Raw genomic sequence first — 22,642 nt, forward strand, 5'->3', positions numbered from 1 at the left:
GCTTCCAACATGGGTTTCCCATTGATTATGGGAAGATAAGCGTATACTGATCTGGGGGCCAGGCATGCACATTGACATTGTCTCGACTTAAACTAATTAAATGTCCTTGTTCTTCCTTTCAGCATCACCAGAGCAGGGCCGGGACGAGGAGGCAGAGGGGCCGCCTCTAACACCTGAGGGTCCAAAAGAATTACAAGCACCAGCATCACACCATCTCTGCCAGGCAGGCACCAGCGCAGATACTAGCACCTTGGTGGGGATTAGACCATTGGCTAGTTTCCCGGGCCACAGCGGTGAGGACGCTTCACACTTGCTTGAGGTGCAGGTGGAGAGAGGGAGTGCCCATGGCACTGGCAGTCGGAGGACTGCTGGGGACCAGGCTTATGCTCAGTTGATGGCTGATGAAGTGTCTCTGGAGTCGTCCCTGAGGCAGCAGATGCTGGAAGTCAGCAGGAGGATCAGGCAGATATACATGAGGCGATGCGTCGCATGGTCTCTGTGCTGGAGGAGTCCTTGTGGAGCGTCAGCAATGCATTGACCCTCATGGCCGAGCGTAATGCTTCCTCCATGGAGAGAGTGGCGACTCTCATGGAGAGGCTCCACCAGGAGACCAATCAGGGCTTCTTGGGGATTCGCTTCGGACCAGCAAGCCCTCACAGCAGCATTGACCTCAGCTGGTCAGTGCCAATGTGGGAGATGGATTGGGCACCCAGTATCCCAGCTCAGTGCCCATCCATCAATGGTGAGCAGGGAGGACCGAAGCGACCTCACATTGGCGCAGCAGCTGCCTGTCATCGCTGCGAGCTCCTCTCAGGGCGCTCCGGAGGAGGGTAGCAGCTCCTCCGCCCTTCTGCCAGTGACTGAGGGATCAGATGAGGCTGCAGCCACTGGCCTCTTCCTCCCAGTTGGGGCCATCAAAGGTTCCATGGGCCAGAGGATGCCTGCCAAGGTCATCGAAGCCAACAGGACGGCACAGTGAGCAGGCTGTCTTCAATGCCAGCACCACGAGGGGCAAGTATCCAGACACAGCACCTGAAAACGTAAACTTAAGGCATGTTAGGCACACCACCGGCTTCTCACTGGTGGCTTTATGTTGCCCCACTATTAGTTGATTATAATTTGGTGTGATGCTCAACACCTTTGAATTAAGTTTCTTTTCTGTTTTATTTTGTGAATTTATTAAATGCTTCATACGTGAACAAGGCTCAGGGTGATCCCTTACTTCTGCAGGCAGACAGGAACCCATGATTTTATGAGTGACTTGTTTGTCATTGAGCTTTATTAACAAGGCACATAGTTAATGTTCCTAACCAGGCAGATGTTGCTCTCAGGTATAGGGTTTGGAACCTGCAGCCCTGGCATGTGTTGAAGGTTGAACTGTGGTGTGCTAGCTGAAGGTTCATTGGATCAAAATCTCCCAGACGTCCCTACCTCCCTGGAGGTTGCCTGGGTCAGCGTCTATCCCCTGTGTTCTCCTGCATGTGCTCATCCTCAGTCTCACTACTGGACTCATCATGTGCAGCTGGAGCATCCAAGTCTACATCATCTTATTCCACTGCGTTCCCCTGTTACAGCACCAGATTGTGGAGAGCACAGCATGCAACCACCATTAGCGACACACACTTGTGGGGTATTGCAGTGCGTCCCCTGAATGGTCCAGGGATCGGAAGTGCATCTTGAGAAGACCAATGGTTCTCTCTACCACAGCCCGTGTGGTGCTGTGGCTCCTATTGTAACGCTGCTCAGCCTCTGTTCTTAGATGACGGAGAGGCGTCATGAGCCACCTTCTGAGGGGATAGCCCTCGTCACCCAGCAGCCATCCACGCAGCCGGGCTGGAGCACTGAAGAGCCTCGGCACCTGGGAGTGTTTCAGGAGGTAAATGTCATGGGAACTCTGGGTACCTAGCACAGGCTTGCAGAATCAGCATCCTGTGAGCACACGCTATTTGCATGTTCAAAGAGTGAAATCCCTCTCTGTTGATGAAGGCACCGGGCTGACCCGCTTGCGCCTTGATGGCCACATGTGTGCAGTCTGATTGCACCCTGGACACGGGGGAACCCAACAATTGCTGCAAAGCCTCAGGCTCACTCTGTCTGGCTGGCATCATCCCAGCATAGTGAAAGAAAGTCTAACACATGCTTGAAGAGAGCATCTGTCACCTGATTGACACGTGTGGACAGCTGACTGGGAGATTCTGCATAGATCACCCACAGACCCCTGGAAAGAGCTGGAGGCTTAGAAGTTGTGGGCAGTTGTGGCCTTCAACACCACTGGCATGGGGTGCCCACCCACACAGTTGGTGCAGATCTCAGGGCCTATCATCTGACAGATGGAGGTCACTGTCTCCCTTTAGACACTGAGCCTCCTTTGGCATTGCACCTCAGACATATTGAGGTAGCTGCATCGCTGCCTGTATACCCTGGCAGCAGGATAGATGCATCTTCTGTGGCCCCTTCCACCCTGTACTTCCCATTGGCCCTGCGCCCCTTGTGCCTGCACCTGTCCTCCCATAGGTGCCTCCCCTGGAGGTTGAGTATGGACTCCTGGCCTCCTACCCCTTCTGGCCCTCCCATCCTCCTCAGAGGAGGTGCCTCCAGTGGAGAGCACAACTCCCATTCCCAGGGTAAGGGAAGGCTTCCTGAAACCAGCAAGGCCCCAAGAATGATGTTTACTCCAGAGTATTGACCTGAAGCCTGTTATTCCTGTAAAAGCAGCTGTGAAGAGATTTGAAGTTTTCCTGCTCACACAGACAAGGATATAAATGTCTATCAAAGACCACTCACGACCCTACTCACCTCTCTTATCCCGTCCGCGGATGAGGTTTATAAAAATGTGGCCTACCCACCTGCCCGTGCAACGATCTGAAGATTGCAAGGGCCCTCGATTAGTGGCTCAAGGACCTGAAGTGGCCTGTTAATCAATGGCAGGCGCACATCAGAGATCATCGCGTGCTCACCCACCAAAATATTGCAATGGAGCGCGGTTATGTCAGGATGCACGCTCGACATCACCATGCGTCATTACACCCGCTCCCCCCGCATACCGACGAGAAAATTGTGCTCTTGGAGATTGACTATTTTTCTCTCCGTGCGCAACAGTTCCAAGTCTTGTGTCACCTGTAAATTTTGAGGTTGTGCCCTCTAAAAGTTTAGGACCTTAATATATAATCAAGAAAAGCATCCATCCCCAATATTCTTTCCTCCAGTCTGAAAAACAACTGTTTAGCACTACATTCTCTTTCCTGTCACTCAACCAATTTTGTAGCTATGTCGCTACCATCCCTTTTATTCCATGAGTTCTAACTTTGCAGTTTGGAAGTCATTGTATGCCATGTCAACGGCATGATCCTCATAACCCATATTTGTCCAAATGACTCCTAATTTTGTCTCCAATTATCATTTCTAACAGCTTTCCTACCACCAAGGTTAAACTGAACTTATCCTTGCACCCTTTTTTGAGCAATTGGCTACAACATACATACGCAGTTGTCCGGTTCACTCTTATCATCCTGGTATCTGTGCAGGATTGGAAGATTATGGTCAGTGCTTCCCTCAGTATCCTTGGAAGCATCTCATCCGGTCTTGGTGAATTAACAACCCCTATTTATAAACCCCCCCTTTAGGTACCTAATTGGTCTCACTCCTCCTTTACCAACCATTTATATACCTCTATAAAATACTTTCCTTTCACCTTCTCACATTGTTTCTCTCAGTTGCTTTTTTACTTCTCCTCAATCTTCTGTATTCAGCCTGGTTCTCAATTGTATTATTCACTTGACATCTGTCCTATGTATCCTTTTTCAGCATCATCTTACTCTCTATCTTTTTCATCAGCCAGGGAAACGGACTTGTTTGCCTTACCCTTCTCTCTCATGGGAATGTACCTTGACTGTACATTCTTTAAAAGCAGCCTTTATTCCATTAGTTTTGTCCGCCAAACTTCCATTCCATTTACCAGATCTGTTCTTACCCCTTTCAAGTTGACCCTCCCCCAATTTATTATTTTTACTCTGGATTGCTCCCTGTCCATAGCCAACCTAAACCTTATGACACTATGATCACTGTGTCCCTACTATGTTTTATTCACTTCCAATCCAGCAATGACTCCTTCCTTTCGGACTGAAAATATAGCGACATAGAAAATTCTCCTGAACACATTCTAGAAACTCTTGCCCCTCTATACTATTACTATCCCAGTCTATAGATCAGGATAACTAAAATACCCTATAACTAATTTATAATTCTTGCACCTCACTCTAATTTCCTTGCAGATTTGTTCCTCTCTACCTTTCCCACTAGTTAATGGCCTGTGATATACACAGAGATAAAAACAAAAAAGTTCTGTCGAAGGGTCATGAGGACTCGAAACGTCAACTCTTTTCTTCTCCGCCGATGCTGCCAGACCTGCTGAGTTTTTCCAGGTAATTCTGTTTTTGGCCTGTGATATACACCCAGTGATGTAATGATATCTCTATTGTTTCTTAGCTCTAACCAAATAGTTTGTGTTTGACCCTCTAGGATGCTCATTCTCTCCAGCACTAAAATATTCTCCTCAATCAATACTGCCACCCCTCCTCTCTTTCCTGAACACCTTGCATCCAGGAATATTTAAGACTCAGTACTGCCCTTAAGCCAGCTTTCATTTATCACAAGATCATACTTTCACGTGGCTACCTGCACCTGCAGCTCACCAACCTTATTTACCACAATCCGCACGTCAACACAAACACATTAAATCTAATTTAGACTTTATTACATTTCCCCTTACTCTTCTCAGGTTGGGCCTATACCCACTGGAGTTTGGAAGAATGAAAGGTGATCTTATTGAAACATAAAAGATCCCTGAGGGGACAGGATAGAGTGGATACCGAAAAGGGTGTTTCCTCTTGCGGAGGAGACTAGAACTAGGAGGCACTGTTTAAGAACAAGAGGTCTTCATTTTAAAATGGAGATGAGAATTTTCTTTTCCTTGAGTCTTTAGCCTGTGGATTTCTCTACCCCAGAAAGCAGTGGAGGCGGGATCACTGAATTCATTTAAGGCCGAGTTAGATATATCTTTCACAGACAAGGGAGTGATGCATTTTAGGGGGAAGACAGGAAGATGGAGTTAAGGCCACAACCAGATCAGCCATGATTTTATCGAATAGCAGAGCAGACTTGAAGGGCAAAATGGCCTACTCCTGCCCCTAAGTTCTTATGTTTTACAGGGAGACACAAACGGACACTGAGCCAAAGGAAGAGATATTAAACGTGGCGGCTTAAAGTTCTGAGTTGAATAGGATGCCAAAGTTAGAAAAAGTCTCATTCAGTTTAAAACAACGATTAGAAAGTGGGATTGAATCAGTGGTTAGGGAACAAAAGATGGAGGCTACAATCAGCCTTATGTCTAACTAGAGGAAGTTATGGTTCATCCACAACTGGATATCACAAAGAGTAGGAGCAGTGGAGGAGTCAAAGATGTGGTGGAGAAGTAGAGCTGGGTGTTGTCAGCATGTGTGTGGAAGCTGAAGCCATGCCTAAAGGACATGTTGCCAAAGGACAGCACATAAAGGAGGACAGTTAGATCCTTGAGACTCCAGAAGCAATGGACATTTTACAGAGTGTAAATTAGTCAACACTTGATTCCAAGGCTGCAACAATTATTTCAAGGTATTTAGTTAATAAAACTAATAATCCCTCCCCTTAAATGCAGGACAGAAGAAATACAATAAAATGATCCATTTCATACAGTGATTCACTGTGCTCCTTATGTATTTTTCGACATGTATTTTGGCTGTTTAGGAATTTTACCAAGGCTACATTCTGAGGTAAATGATTCTTCAGAAGATTTAAGTGCAATGTGATCAGACTACCTGACCCAGAGACAGGAATTAACCTTTTTTAAAAAATCAGACTGTTACAATTCCAGTTTTATCTTACTGTGCAAGTTTCAGTTGACAGAATTGGTGATATGTGGACATCCCAAACTACAGACCACCCTACAAATCACCTTTCTTCAGTCTTCTACGCTTGACTATTCAGACATAGGAGCATCACATGAGATGTACAGTTTTAACAAAGGTCAGTGTACTTCAAACAGGAGTGGGAACATTTGCTAATGCTATTTTCCCTTTTTGCCATCAGAGGCTAAATAGTAGCAACCAAGATTATGATTGTATCAATCCTTGTTCATATGATTAAACAATGATTTTACCAACTTAACTGTGTGGGAAATTTCCCATTAGCCCAATCATAAAAAAACTTTACAGCTGATATTTAATTACAAGGCAGCAATAAAAAACAATTATATAGTTTTATATTTGCCAACTAGCATTTGGAGTGTCTTTGGCTGATCAGGAGAGTTGGATAATACTAGATCATATATGTATTACCTTAACATGGACAATGGCTCTGGAAATGCAAGAACTGTTCCTTTCTAATGAAGTCATACAATTGTTGCATTTAAAACAAATGTTCAGATTTTAAATTCAAATGGTATTTGGCTCACTTGCCAAATTTCAATGTTTATTGGCTGGTAAACTAATCATCTTCCTCTTGAAAAAGATTTTTGTGCCTGATTTCCAACCCACAACCTTTTTCAAAACATGATAAGCACCAAGCCATCCTTGTATTATTTAATAAGGGACAGAGTATTATAATCAATTTTTAAAAAATATTTATAACATTGCATTGGAATGGCCTTATTGCTACTCTCAAGGAGTAGACAAATTTGATATGAACTTACCAGGCTTCACACAAAAAAAAAAATCGCTGGAAACAAATCTTCAAACATATTAAGAGCAAAACTGAACAGCATTGAAATTATACGTTATAAAACAGTGCTGCTGAATAAGTTGCGATTTTGACGGTACTAATCAAAGCTAGTTGACTAAAATATTGAATGTTAGAAACAGGTATATTCAGACTGTATATCATTTAATGTTAAAGAAATCAACAGTTCAGATAAAACTTCCCCTTGTATCCAAGAAACGTGATTGCAACCTTTTGAAAATGGTCACATTCTGCAATTATGTACATTTTTATTGGATGAATCCTGTTATGTAGATAGGTACAAGCTTCATCTTAGTGATGGAATTTCTTGCTCGTGTCCTTAGCGTAGTCCAGCAACATCTGGCAAGGTGTGAACTCACTGCCATAAACACTTTCATATTTTTTCATCTTATCAACCAGTTTGTTTGCTCCATAGGCATCCAAAAATTTGAATGGTCCTAAAGTGGATGAAACCCCATTAAAAATTAATTTGATTCTGAATGAATTACTGTGTATAATACTGCAAAACTTATTCCTGTTTTATATATTGCAAATATTTGGCTACTATAGTGATAATATTGTCTCTTATCAGCGAGACTTATTTCCCACAAGTGGGTGTGTTGACCATTTTTTTTGCATGATTCATTCAAATGCATCACTGAGTCAGAACAGCTATGATAAATCAAACTGTATATTCAAAATTTCTCATCCAGCTAAATATAAACTCTATGACCAGTTAAAATACACAGTCCCAGCAGTACTTGCACCCAATTAAAAAAAAATACTTTGGGGGGGAAGGGAGCATATTCAATAATTGAAATTGTGGTTAATTGTGTAGGTGGTGGTCTTGTGGCCCAGTGGGTCAAAAGTCCTGTGGGCTAAAAGCTCCAGGTTCAAATCTTACTCCACAACTTGATGGCTGAAGAAGGCACGTTCATAATGTGGCTAAACAGGTTGATTATCAACTTGTAAATCCTTCCAACGTACACCAATGGCAGGTGATAAGAGGAGATTCCTGGTCACCCATGCGATGTAAAGAAAACTGGAACCTCTACCATCACCATTCATAGCTCAGGACTACAGCAAGCATGTAAAGTGTATGTTGCCAGAGCAACTCGGACTCCTTGGGGGCTGGTTGGCTCAGTTGGCTGGGCGGCTGGTGTGGATCAGACTGGTGCCAAAAGCATAGGTTTGATTCCCAGTTCTGACTGGGAGGATTCGGGACCTGCCTCCTTGCTCCACCTGTGGTGGAGGTCACAGTGCTATGGGTCGGACCTGCCTTTGGGCAGAGAACTGAAACAGAAAAAGGAATGTGTAGAGTATACTTCCACTCCTCCTAAAGCAAATCAAAAAAACATTATTTTCCTCTCCTCCCCACAACTAAATTCAATTTTCACTCCTCTGAATTGTACAGTTCAACGGGTGCCAGGTTTAGTCAGTGCCTCACTCAAGTAACTCGGATTTACTTCAGTCTAGATATTGTCAGCAACTTATTCAACCACAGGATCTCCACTGCCACACCCAATCTGTTCTCTCCCATTCCATACTTATACAAATGTTGCTAGATAGCCATAGGGAACAGAAACCAATGGTATGTATTGCTTCACTCGCCAGTATTATTGTAGGGATGCTTTCTTAATAAAGGACAATGAGTAATCTTTTAAATATGTGTTGGAAGTTTTCACTAGTGTTACCAGCATTTCCTACATAGAAAGGATGGAAAACATGGCCACGCTACACAAGCTGCTCATGCATATTCAGAAAAGTGAGTGGACTCTGCCCAATTAAGCTTCAATTTTTCAGATTTTCCTGTTTACCCATGTTTTCCACTTCCCGCACTCCCTTCTTGCCCCCTAACTCCATTTAACTTGATGTAATTTGACATTGCCACTGGACTGTCTGCTTTGCTAGAATGATGTCCTAGACAAATCTTTTCCATTTGATCAACTATTAGATTGTAAGTGAAAGACATTACAAATGGGAACATTTTGTCTCTTGTATTTGTTACTTCACTAACAACTCTACCTCAAACAAATTATGTCAATCAAAGAAAATAGTTACTTCTAACAGAAAAGTAATAAAATTACTGGAATTTGAAGAGAAAAAAGCACCAAAGGAAAAAAAGTGCTCAATTTTGTACAAATGGTATCCAGCAATTTTAAACTTTGCTTTGAAAAAGTAATCCCTCAGTTAAAATTCCATAGAATTTTCTAACAAAATAAGGTAAACTTACAATTCACTTTGCATCAAATGGACCATATTTAGCAGACTTTTAAAAAAAAATAATAAGTTTTCACAGTTCTGGGAAAACAAAATCTTGAATCTTAAATGCTTAATACAGAGTAGTGGGTCCTTTCAAATTTAACAAATGCTTTACCTCCAAGGCATGGTGGGAACCCTAGGCCAAAAACAGCACCAATATCTCCCTCAACTGGGTCACTTAATACTCCATCTTGAAGGCACAGTACTGCCTCGTTCACAAATCTTGACACCAGTCGCAACTGAATATCTTCATCTGATGAACTGAAAAGGGAGAAAATGAGTCAGTAAATTCTCAACTGCAACAAGATAGTAAGAGGGAAAAATAGAGTACTTCAAAGTTTACATGCTGAAAATTTTTTCACAATATCAGAGCAGACTTCATTTCTATGTCCCCACTATTCTCTGTTCTCCATAAGTACACGTGCGTGCGCATAGTATAAAACATCAGTGCCTGAACATATAGAAACATTGGGCCAAATCTTTCAGTATCCAGATCGTTGGAGACCAGCTGCATGACTGAAGATGCATGTCAGGAAACTGTGGTGGTCCTGATGTGCGGACCTATGTGGGAATTGTCCAGGAAGTATCAATTCTGATGGGTAATTCCCCTGCTCCCTGGAACCCTCCATGAATATTTCTGACTTGGAGTTAGATTCAGCGAGTTTGGACAGTTCTGCGGTACTTACCTAGATAGTTACCTAGGAAATTTTAGTAGATTAAAACCTAGTCTAACATCTGGGTAACTACACAATTGAGCCCCTGATCACTCATACTAACCCTCCACCAACCTGACCCAACTACACCCCAGACCACCAAACTACACCTCCTGGCCCATCTATGCTTCTGCTGCCAACCACCTGACTATCCCTCCTGACCCAACTTGATCACCTGGCAAATACCCACTCACCCACCTCCTCCCCCTACCCGCTTACCTCACCACCCACCTAACCCTACCCACTTACTCACCTCAACACCCCCACCCACGCATCCACTCACCCATTCACTAACATTCAGGCTAAACATTTGAAGTTACCATATGGCAACTAGCATCATGAAAAAGGGGACACGTCTTGTCTTCCCCCGAGTCTACTTTGCTGTAACGGAATTTCCCGAGGGATGCTGTTCTGCACATTTCTGGGAAAGCCGGGCTTAGAAGACTCTGGAAGAAAAGCGGAGCGGTGTCAAGTCAGGGGAATTTTCGATTGCAGCTGCAATCTGATAATCATTGCTGCTGCTTGGAAGATCTGGGCCAGTGCGCAAGACTGCTCCATTTGTACCATACACATTAAAATAGGAAAACAGTATGCTACATGTATGTTTACCTAGGTTACAAACTGCTTAAACATCCACAGAACATTAAACCAGTGAACATTTATGGGTATTTGCATTTAAACAAACTTATTAAAAAATTTACATTCAGTAAGAAATCAGCTGAACTTTAGCTACATCCATTGCAGTGTGGGCCAAAGTAGCAATTTGCATTTATATAGCATTTTAACATTGTAAAATATCCCAGGTACTTCACAGGAGCATTAGCATACAAAAATTGACAGTAAGTTAGGGTTTATTAGGACAGTTGTCCAAAAGCTTGGTCAAGGAGGTAGGTTTTACAGGAGCATCTTAAAGGAGAACAAGGTAGAGAAGCAGAAAGCTTTAGGTTCGGAATTCTAGATTATAGGACCTGGGCAGTTGAAGGTTGCAAGTTGTGAAGAAATTAAATATAAGGTCGTAGAAGAGGCACAAGGGGCAAGAACTGTAAGTACAGAGCCTAACTGCACATTATAACAGTGACCAATCTGACCTCTAATTTCTGCTTGTTGCAGTGCACAGCCTACAAGATCGTTGCGTGGTTGTGTACACGTGCATTTTAAAAGGGAATGTTGTTTGTGCACTATTTGTTCTCTGTGGTACATTACAGATTGCTACCCTGCTGCGCAATCATGCAGCTTAGAGGGTACACATTGACAAAGTGTAGTGACAACGACTACAATTTACCAAATACTTCACTGGCTGTAGTGTTTTGGGAAATCCTTTGGTTATGAAAGTCGCTATTTAAATGCAAGTCACTTCTTTTTTTCTTTAAACCTTGATCTCCCAACGTGTGACAGAACAGGCCATTCCACTGATCCAGTTATACATAATGACAAAAGTAATTCATTGGCTGTAAAAAGCTTTTTGGGGCATTCAGAGGACATGAAAGTGCTATATAAATGCAAGCTTCAAAGAGAAGTTAATGGACTACTTATTATCAGTCACTTGTTGGTCCAAGTTATCATGAACAACGGAATGGCGTGCTGCATTTGAAGGAAGGGTTTGCAAAATATTTTACATCTTACTTACACCTCAAGGTTAACGGGCAGTTTAAAGCGGCCTAGGATTTCCTTAGCACCTGGATTCAAAGTTTTACCTTTCGCACCTGCCTGGTAAAGGTAGCAACCTTTTCCTGTCTTACGGCCTAAAATTGAAAGAATTAAAACGGAATTTGATTACTTTATTCTGGTACATATGAATCAGAGACCTATAACATACAATTGCTACAGTAACACTTAACTGTTTCAAAGACAAATTTCACAAGTCTTTTATACTTGTCAATAATTTCCTAGAACCAACATTGTCAACCCCTTCATCACAATCTACTCTTTAAAAAAAAAGAGAACAAGTCCACCGAGGAATGTGGGTCAGGGTTGGAGGGGGATACTGGGCAGTGGCGAGGGGGTGGTGCCCAGAATTTCCTGCAAAGCTGGGATTAGCAGTCGCGTGGTTAGCAGGAATATGATGAGTTGAAATGATACTGAGAAATCAACAGTCAGTGAAGGCTTGAGTGAAACCTGGAGATTTGAGAGTGGGAAAAATGTGAAAGATTGTTTATACTTTTGGAATAATGGAGAACAAGGGGTCAAAGATCATAGAAAGTCACTGGAAGAACCCAGGGGGAACGAGAGAAGCAAGATTTTGATCAGAAGGCTCTGGGTCCATGAAATGCTTCACAGAGAAAGGTACTCAACTATAGAGACCCAACCCAACCATATAAAGATGAAGGACTGACCAACATTACACTTTATCACTTTGCAACAAATTTTCTTGGACAATCAAGCAGAGCACTAGGATAAACTGAACACAGAAGACAAATTAAGGACTGTTGCATAGAATTGTGCTAAATCATATAAGGGGCAAAATGTGCAAGACTAATATTCACCATACCCCCTGACCTTCCCCTCTCCAATGTTGAATGTTCAGTGCTCAGCAAAGGATTCAGTTTCATACCCTTACGTCCTCATCTCAATGAATTTCGGGCTCGGCACTGAACTCTTCTTCCACCACCTTCATCTCCATGCTCACTTCTTTGGGCAGGAGTCCTCTCCCCATTCAACGGATCCTTTTACCCGCCTCCAATATTCTCCCTCCACCTGGACTCCTCGCTCTGGATTCTTACCTTCTCTTGATCTTTTCATTGAGAACTGTCGGCATGACATCAGTCGTCTCAATTTCTCTGCTCCTCTCACCCACTCTAACCTGTCTCTCTCTGAACTTGCTGCACTCCGTTCTCTCAGGTCTAACCCTGACATTGTCATCAAACCTGCTGACAAGGGTGGTGCTGTTGTTGTCTGGCGCACTGACCTCTACCTCGCAGAGGCTGAGCATCAACTCGCAGACACTTCCTCCTACCTCCCCTTGGGCCATGACCCTACCACTGAACATCAAGCCATTCTTTCCAGGACTGTTACTGACCTTATCTCCTCTGGAGATCTTCCTTCCACAGCTTCCAACCTCAGTCTCCCAACCTCAGACGGCCTGCTTCTACCTCCTACCCAAAATCCACAAACAGGACTGTCCCGGTAGACCGATCGTGTCAGCCTGTTCCTGCCCCACGGAACTCATTTCTTGTTATCTTGACTCCATTCTCTCTCCCCTTGTCCAGTCCCTTCCCACCTACAACCATGATTCCTCTGACACCCTACATCATATCAACAATTTCCAGTTCCCTGGCCCCAACCGCCTCCTCTTCATCATGGACATCCAATCCCTCTACACCTCCATCTCCCACCAGGATGGTCTGATCGCTCTGCATTTCTTGCTCGAACAATCCCCATCCACCACTACTCTCCTCCGTCTGGCTGAACTTGCTCTCACGCTGAACAATTTCTCCTTCAACTCCTCTCACTTCCTCCAAATAAAAGGTGTGGCTATGGGTACCCGCATGGGCCTCAGTTATGCCTGTTTCTTTATGGGGTATGTGGAACATTCCTTGTACGAGTCCTACTCTGACTCCCTCCAACAATTCTTTCTCCGGTACACCAATGATTGCTTCGGTGCTGCTTCATGCTCTCGTCTGGACCTGGAAATATTTATTAATTTTGCTTCCAATCTCCACCCCTCCATCATTTTTACATGGTCCATCTCTGACACTTCCCTTCCTTGACCTCTCTGTCTCAATTTCTGGTGATAGACTGTCCACCAATGTTCATTACAAGCCGACCGACTCCCACAGCTACCTTGACTACAGCTGCTCACACCCCGCTTCCTGTAAGGACTCCATCCCATTCTCTCAGTTTCTTCGCCTCTGTCACATCTGTTCTGATGATGCCACTTTCAAAAACAGTTCCTCTGGCATGTCTTCCTTAACCGAAGTTTTCCACCCACGGTGGTTGACAGGGCCCTCAACTGTGTCCGGCCCATCTCCAGTGCATCCGCCCTCACACTTTCCTCTCCCTCTTGTCCTCACTTATCACCCCACCAGCCTCCGCATTCAAAGGATCATCCTCTGCCATTTCCAGCATGATGCCACTGCCAAACACATCATCCCAACATCCCCCCTGGCATTACGCACGGATCGTTCCCTCCGGGACACCCTGGTCCATTCCTCCATCACCCCCTATACCTCAACCCCTCTCACGGCACCTTCCCATGCAACCGCAGAAGGTGCAATACGTGCCCCTTTACCTCTCCTTTCCTCACTGTCCAAGGGCCGAAACACTCCTTTCAAGTGAAGCAGCATTTCACTTGCACTTCCCTCAATTTAATCTACTGCATTCGCTGCTCCCAATGCGGTTTCCCCTAAATTGGAGAGACCAAACGCAGACTGAGTGACCGCTTTGCAGAACACCTTCGGTCTGTCCGCAAGCATGACCCAGACCTCCCTGTTGCTTGCCATTTCAACACTCCACCCTGCTCTCATGCCCACATGTCCGTCCTTGGCCTGCTGCATTGTTCCAGTGAAGCTCAACGCAAACTGGAGGAACAGTACCTCATCTTCCGACTAGGCACTTTACAGCCTTCCGGACTTAACATTGAGTTCAACAATTTTAGATCATGAACTCTCTCCTCCATCCCCATCCCGATCCCCTTTTTTTCCAATAATTTATATAGATTTTTCTTTTCCCACCTTTTTCCATTATTTTTAAATGTATTTCCATCCATTGTTTTATCTTTGCCTTTTAGCCTATTTCGATCCCTTCCCCCTACCCCACCCCCAACTAGGGCTATCTGTACCTTTATTATCACATTCTTTAGATAATATCACCGGCTTCAACACCTCTTTGTCCTTTTGTCTATGACATCTTTTGGTTATCTCCACCTATTTGGCACTCTAACCAGCTCTACTTGTCCCATCCCCCATTAAACCAGCTTATATTTCACCTTTTCTATTTTTCCTTAGTTCTGTTGAAGAGTCATATGGACTCGAAACATTAACTGTGTTCCTCTCTGTAGGTGCTGTCAGACCTGCTGAGTTTTTCCAGGTATTTTTGTTTTTGTCTTGGATTTTCAGCATCCGCAGATTTTTGCTTTTGACTAGTATTTACCTGATGGTATCAATCAATTTAGATGTCAGAGGCTGGGTGATTGCAATAACACAAACTGACATGTTTTGCCTGAGGAATTTAATACATAAAACAGACTGCTCTCTAAAATAGGGACAGCAACGTTGAATCAGCTATAAAAGCAACACTGAAGAAAACTTGAAACAAAGGACCAGCTAAAAAGGAAATCAGCTGATAAATACTGGGCCAAATTTATTCCTGTGAAACATAACCAAAGAACTGAATTTCAATTCTAGAACCTGGTGGTATATTGCAATAGAGCTAGGTAATAACAGATATCACTGCACGTGTGGAAGCAAACGTCCTATTCATTGGTATCAGTAAGAATTATCTCCATATTGTGTCCATAGATTTGTTATATCACAGCTAATTTTGCTTACCTAAAAATCCCTTTGCAACCATCTCCTTTAATAGGTCAGCGTTCCCACCAGACATTCGAGAGCCAAAAGCTTTTCCCAAATCCTCTGCGACATGCGCTGCGACATCAATACCAACTTCATCAATCAGCGTGGCAGTGCCCACAGGAAACCCAAAGCCAGTTGTAACTGCATCTAGTTTCTTTGGATCACCGTGTTCCTGGGAATGCAAGTTATTGGCATCTTAGTTTCAATTTGCAATAATCAAAAGCCCATTGCCCTCATAAACTTGATCCTAAAAATTACTACTCCTCAAAAGATTATTTAGAGGAAATGTCAATTTAGTTCATACAATATATGCTTTATTCCATTATGAAAAGTATAGCTAGGAAATTTTAATGAGGTAAGAAATTAGGCTCTCCTACTTTAGTTCAAAATATATAGGCTATGGTAAAATTAACACAGTGAACCTAGCTAAGAAGAGCCCTCGAGAAAAATTGTCAAAAACGAATACTCAGGTAGAACCTTGATTTCTTTGTCCCACAAAATACCATTGCTTTAATATTAAAGCATTGTGCACTGGACATCTATGGGCCAATACATGATGCTGCCATACATAAAATTAAGCTACTGTGTTTACAGCATTAGCAGTTACTCTGACATCCAAACACAGTTATTCACTTGCAGCTACAAGTCTCAGTTTAAAAGACATGAAAACATTTCGGTGTGGAAAGAAAGTCAATGAATTGGAATTTAAATTCATAAACCTTTACTTCAGTACTACACAATACTAGTCTTAAAAAACAAACAAACTGCGGATGCTGGAAATCCAAAACAAAAACAGAATTACCTGGAAAAACTCAGCAGGTCTGGCAGCATCGGCGGAGAAGAAAAGAGTTGACGTTTTGAGTCCTCATGACCCTTCGACAGAACTTGAGTGAATCCAAGAAAGGGGTGAAATATAAGCTGATTTAAGGTGTGTGTTGGGGGGGGGGGGGGGGGGGGGGGGCGGCAGTTTGGGTGGGTGGAGAGAAGTGGAGGGGGGGGTGTGGTTGTAAGGACAAACAAGCAGTGATAGAAGAAGATCATCAAAAGATGTCACAAACAACAGAACAAAAGAACACATAGGTGTTATAGTTGGTGATATTATCTAAACGAATGTGCTAATTAAGAATGGATGGTAGGGTACTCAAGGTATAGCTCTAGTGGGGGTGGGGGGAGCATAAAAGATTTAAAAATATTTAAAAATAATGGAAATAGGTGGGAAAAGAAAAATCTATATAATTTATTGGAAAAAACAAAAGGAAAGGGGAAGAAACAGAAAAGGGGTGGGGATGGAGGAGAGAGCTCAAGACCTAAAGTTGTTGAATTCAATATTCAGTTCGGAAGGCTGTAAAGTGCCTAGTCGGAAGATGAGGTGTTGTTCCTCCAGTTTGCGTTGGGCTTCACTGGAACAATGCAGCAAGCCAAGGACAGACATGTGGGCAAGAGAGCAGGGTGGAGTGTTAAAATGGCAAGCGACAGGGAGGTTTGGGTCATTCTTGTGGACAGACCGCAGGTGTTCTGCAAAGCGGTCGCCCAGTTTACGTTTGGTCTCTCCAATGTAGGGGAGACCACATTGGGAGCAACGAATGCAGTAGACTAAGTTGGGGGAAATGCAAGTGAAATGCTGCTTCACTTGAAAGGAGTGTTTGGGCCCTTGGACGGTGAGGAGAGAGGAAGTGAAGGGGCAGGTGTTACATCTTTTGCGTGGGCATGGGGTGGTGCCATAGGAGGGGGTTGAGGAGTAAGGGGTGATGGAGGAGTGGACCAGGGTGTCCCGGAGGGAACGATCCCTACGGAATGCCGATTGGGGGGGCGGGGGGGGGGGGGTGAGGGGAAGATGTATTTGGTGGTGGCATCATGCTGGAGTTGGCGGAAATGGCGGAGGATGATCCTTTGAATGCGGAGGCTGGTGGGGTGATAAGTGAGGACAAGGGGGATCCTATCATATTTCTGGGAGGGAGGAGAAGGCATTAGGGCGGATGCGCAGGAGATGGGCCGGACATGGTTGAGGGCCCTGTCAACGACCGTGGGTGGAAAACCTCAGTTAAGGAAGAAGGAGGACATGTCAGAGGAACTGTTTTTGAATGTAGCATCATTGGAACAGATGCGACGGAGGCAAAGGAACTGAGAGAATGGGATGGAGTCCTTACAGGAAGCGGGGTGTGAGGAGCTGTAGTCGAGGTAGCTGTGGGAGTCGGTAGGCTTGTAATGGATATTGATGGACAGTCTATCACCAGAGATTGAGACAGAGAGGTCAAGGAAGGGAAGGGAAGTGTCAGAGATGGACCACGTGAAAATGATAGAAGGGTGGAGATTGGAAGCAAAATTAATAAATTTTTCCAAGTCCCGACGAGAGCATGAAGCAGCACCGAAGTAATCATCGATGTACCGGAGAAAGAGTTGTGGAAGGGGGCCGGAGTAGGACTGGAACAAGGAATGTTCAGGAATCTCCTGAACAATCCCCATCCACCACTACTCTCCTCCACCTGGCTGAACTTGTTCTCACACTGAACAATTTCTCCTTCAACTCCTCTCACTTCCTCCAAATAAAAGGTGTGGCTATGGGTACCCACATGGGCCCCAGCTATGCCTGTCTCTTTATGGGGTATGTGGAACATTCCTTGTTCCAGTCCTACTCCGGCCCCCTTCCACAACTCTTTCTCTGGTACATTGATGATTACTTCGGTGCTGCTTCATGCTCTCGTCGGGACTTGGAAAAATTTATTAATTTTGCTTCCAATCTCCACCCCTCCATCATTTTCACGTGGTCCATCTCTGACAATTCCCTTCCCTTCCTTGACCTCTCTGTCTCAATCTCTGGTGATAGACTGTCCACCAATATCCATTACAAACCTACTGACTCCCACAGCTACCTCGACTACAGCTCCTCACACCCCGCTTCCTGTAAGGACTCCATCCCATTCTCTCAGTTCCTTCACCTCCATCGCATCTGTTCCGATGACGCTACCTTCAAAAACAGTTCCTCTGACATGTCCTCCTTCTTCCTTAACTGAGGTTTTCCACCCACGGTCGTTGACAGGGCCCTCAACCATGTCCGGCCCATCTCCCGTGCATCCGCCCTCACGTCTTCTCCTCTCAGAAACATGATAGGATCCCCCTTGTCCCACCCCACCAGCCTCCGCATTCAAAGGATCATCCTCCGCCATTTCCGCCAACTCCAGCATGATGCCACCACCAAATACATCTTCCCTTCACCGCCCCCCCTATCGGCATTCTGTAGGGATCGTTCCCTCCGGGACACCCTGGTCCACTCCTCCATCACCCCTTACTCCTCAACCCCCTCCTATGGCACCACCCCATGCCCACGCAAAAGATGCAACACCTGCCCCTTCACTTCCTCTCTCCTCACCGTCCAAGGGCCCAAACACTCCTTTCAAGTGAAGCAGCATTTCACTTGCATTTCCCCCAACTTAGTCCACTGCATTTGTTGCTCCCAATGTGGTCTCCCCTACATTGGAGAGACCAAACGTAAACTGGGTGACCACTTTGCAGAACACCTGCGGTCTGTCCGCAAGAATGACCCCAAACCTCCCTGTCGCTTGCCATTTTAACACTCCACCCTGCTCTCTTGCCCACATGTCTGTCCTTGGCTTGCTGCATTGTTCCAGTGAAGCCCAACGCAAACTGGAGGAACAACACCTCAACTTCCGACTAGGCACTTTACAGCCTTCCAAACTGAATATTGAATTCAACAACTTTAGGTCTTGAACTCCCTCCTCCATCCCCACCCCCTTTCTGTTTCTTCCCCCTTCCTTTTGTTTTTTCCAATAAATTATATAGATTTTTCTTTTCCCACCTATTTCCATTATTTTTAAATATTTTTAAATCTTTTATGCTCCCCCCACCCCCAACAGAGCTATACCTTGAGTGCCCTACCATCCATTCTTAATTAGCACATTCGTTTAGATAATATCACCAACTTTAACACCTATGTGTTCTTTTGTTCTGTTGTCTGTGACATCTTTTGATGATCTGCTTCTATCACTGCTTGTTTGTCCTTACAACCACACCAACCCCCTCCACTTCTCTCCCCCCACCCAAACCGCACCCCCCCCTACCCCTCCCACACACACCTTAAACCAGCTTATATTTCACCCCTTTCTTGGATTCACTCAAGTTCTGTCGAAAGGTCATGAGGACTCGAAACGTCAACTCTTTTCTTCTCTGTCGATGCTGCCAGACCTGCTGAGTTTTTCCAGGTAATTCTGTTTTTGTTTTAGTCTTAAAAAATATGAACTTGGGTAAAAACTGGTAACCACAAAATAAATTTGCTTTAAGAGTAAGCTGCTTTGGATGTGTATTCTAAATCTGAGACTGCTTTTGCAGCAGGACATCAATTTAGGCTTTGCATACATTTCCCATTATGCTTAATACTCCATGAATAATTATAATAAGCTTGAGAAATTTAATAAATCAATGTAAAATATCACACTCAGCTCAATGAGAGCAAATAGTTCTTCTCAAATTCCCATCCCTACTTTCCTGGGGGCAGGTGAATCTTGCTAGCATGTGAGTCAGTGCCAGTTGCTCTAATGAATCTTGTTTTGATGGTCATTGTACAGATGGCAGCATCTTAAGCTTATTATTAGGACACAGCACAGACAAGCTTGAATAGCAGACATATTCTGACAATAGGGATCACTGAAGAATGATCAAGAACAAACTCTGGAATGCTGGATGAGTTTTCTAAACCTACACAGTCAGAGTGAGGGCAATAGAATTTCTGGAAGAAATAAATCATGGCTGCTAAGGCCATGCTAAGGGATTTACTGGTGGGCACTCAACAAGGATAAAAGCTCAATGATGAACAATTTTTATGTTGGTTTCATTTAATTTCTGATCCCTCTGGTACAATTCCTACTTTGGCAAATTATAGCCATTAGAATTTTATAATAAATAATTCATACTATTGTCCTCAGTAAGTTATCATGATTTAATGGAAATAAGTTTCTTCTGCAGTGTAAATTTACAAGGACTACAACAGAAACACTTCACACTTTTAAGACAATGCTGCATTTTGTTAGTAATTGTTGCAAAAACTTCTCATTATGTATGTATGTTTATAAAAAGCTAAACTTACATACTATTTTTCAATAAAATGTTAGGAAAAGATTCACAGAAAGCAGCATTTTTAATTCAACCTAAAACAAACGCAACAAACCTGCAAGATTCTGAGTGCTTCTGCCAATGTAGGTGCAAGGCATCTTGTGGTATAAAAACCAGGGCCATCCTAAAGAAAATAAAGTCATATTTTTAATCCAACATTTTATAATCAAAAGGCTCGCATCCACGCACAAAAGCAAGTACTTGAAATAAATTCTTCTGACAGGCATCTAACCGGCATGTATTCTTCAGAAGAGTCTTTAAAATCAGGTTTACCTGTTGGGTGAGATTGGCACTGCAGTTTTTTTAAAAAAGATCCAACTACACAATGCTAAGTGGAGTAAAAGATTCTCCTCATGTCTCAGCTAACGGTTCCCTCAACCACCATTACCAAAAAAAAAGTGATTTATCATTTTTCTTTATCATTGCTGTATTGAGTGCTTTTTGTGTCCAGTAAAGGTTACTAAGTTGGCCTACATAACAGAAATTGCATTTCAAATTAAGTCTTTGTGTATACAGATCATTTTGGTCTCATGGAAGAGATAAGAAGGCACTATATGAAATTTAGTTTGTCTTTTTACTTCAGTCATTGTGATGGTCCTTTTAAGAACTTGGTTTCTCTAGGAGCTAACTGCTGGTAAAGCACCTGGCTTCCAGTGAATGATCAAGTGACTAAGGTGCCTGGGAGATAAACAATAGAATAGTAAGGTCACGAAGATGTTATTATAGGGGTGAGTAGATTGTGCGTGTGGTTATAGTCTTAAGCAGGGTTTTTAGCTTTTAGTTTTAGAAGTATGTGGCAGAGCAAGGAGCATCTCTTTTCAGCAGAGTCAATTTTCAGGAGAGAGCGAGAGAGACAGAGGGGCAGGATGCAAGACTCCAGGCTTAAAGAATATTAGATCCAAGAGAGTTCTGACCAATGTGGCTACGCTTAAGGTCAAAATCCTAGAACTTCTTACCTAATCGCACTGCGGGAGTACTTTCATCAGAGACTGCAGCAGATCAGGGAGGTGGATCGAGAGCAATTGGGGATGGGTGATAAATCATCCCAGGAATAAATTTAAAAATCCACAGTATGCTACATTGATTAGATGCAAATCATATAAAACTGTGCTTTTTCTTCACTCTCATTTTGGTTTGTCTAGTGAGATTAGCAGAAAGTTTCTAAAAGGGTAACAAGTACAATGATTAATTTATTTTGATTATGATAGATTACATCTAAAATACTTAGATTTTTAACTTTCAGTCAACTCCTAACCTAAGGGTCCAAATAAAATCTCAATCTATCAACTGATCAGTGATATTTAAGCAACTGTTAAACCTGCATTAATCCATATTTCTCTCAATTTAAATAGAGCAAAGCAATCAAATTTGAAAAAATTAATAGACAAAATCATGTGATCCTACATTTTGAATCTTTATTGATGCAGGCATGGCTGGCTCCAAAATGCTGTCAGCACGAAGCAAACAGTATTCATAATAACAGCATTTATGGTTAGGTGAATAGCACTCTTTTTTAAAAAAAGTTTGATGACCCAGTCCAATCAACATTTGCACCTTCAACACATGGATGACCAATGAAGCCTGAGCACAGTTAGACACAAGCTACCATTTTTGATAGAGAATGGGCATGTCATCTAGGGGACAAAAATGCAAGCAGAAGATAGACAAAGCAATGAAGCACTACTGAACTGAATAGGATTGCAAAGACAACAGTGTCCTCCATCTAAGACCGCAAACTATAACTGTGCCAAAAGGTGGCTACACAACCGCTACATCTAGTGGCAGATCAAAGGTCTGGTATTCATGTTGACACACTGCTGAGTGCAAATGCAAAACAAAAACAGAGACAGAAATACCTGGAAAAACTCAGCAGGTCTGGCAGCATCGGCGGAGAAGAGCACAGTTGACGTTTCGAGTCCTCATGACTCTTCAACAGAACTCGCTGAGGACTCGAAACGTCAACTGTACTCTTCTCTGCCGATGCTGCCAGACCTGCTGAGTTTTTCCAGGTATTTCTGTTTGTTTTTGTTTTGCATTTCCAGCATCCACAGTTTTTTGTTTTTATCTCTGAGTGCAAATGCAGTTCATTGTGCGGTGTAAACAGATATCATACAAGGCCTTTAACATTACAACAGAAACACACATGGAACGTAACTTTTTGTCCACTTACATATAGTAAAGCATAACTATTATCCACATACTGCTTTAAGTTCACAAAATGCTTTCAGTTTACTTAATGAATATAATGGCCCATAATTTGCTGTTAACATATCAGCAAAATGT

General features: G+C 43.4%; 1 protein-coding gene across 1 annotated transcript in view; it reads right to left on the reverse strand.

The window, feature by feature from the left end:
* Positions 1-6,898: 6,898 nt before the first annotated feature.
* Positions 6,899-22,642, reverse strand: part of LOC121278346 (trifunctional enzyme subunit alpha, mitochondrial-like) — a 71,632-nt gene continuing 55,888 nt past the window's right edge. Inside the window, exons 16-20 of the mRNA XM_041188657.1 lie at positions 20,415-20,483; positions 15,212-15,407; positions 11,353-11,467; positions 9,128-9,273; positions 6,899-7,208 (exon numbers count right to left, since the gene is read on the reverse strand). Coding sequence (XP_041044591.1) covers positions 7,063-7,208; positions 9,128-9,273; positions 11,353-11,467; positions 15,212-15,407; positions 20,415-20,483 — 672 coding nt within the window. The 3' untranslated portion in view covers positions 6,899-7,062. The remainder of the gene's footprint in view (positions 7,209-9,127; positions 9,274-11,352; positions 11,468-15,211; positions 15,408-20,414; positions 20,484-22,642) is intronic.

This window comes from Carcharodon carcharias, chromosome 5, assembly GCF_017639515.1.
Source record: "Carcharodon carcharias isolate sCarCar2 chromosome 5, sCarCar2.pri, whole genome shotgun sequence".
Taxonomy (NCBI): domain Eukaryota; kingdom Metazoa; phylum Chordata; class Chondrichthyes; order Lamniformes; family Lamnidae; genus Carcharodon; species Carcharodon carcharias.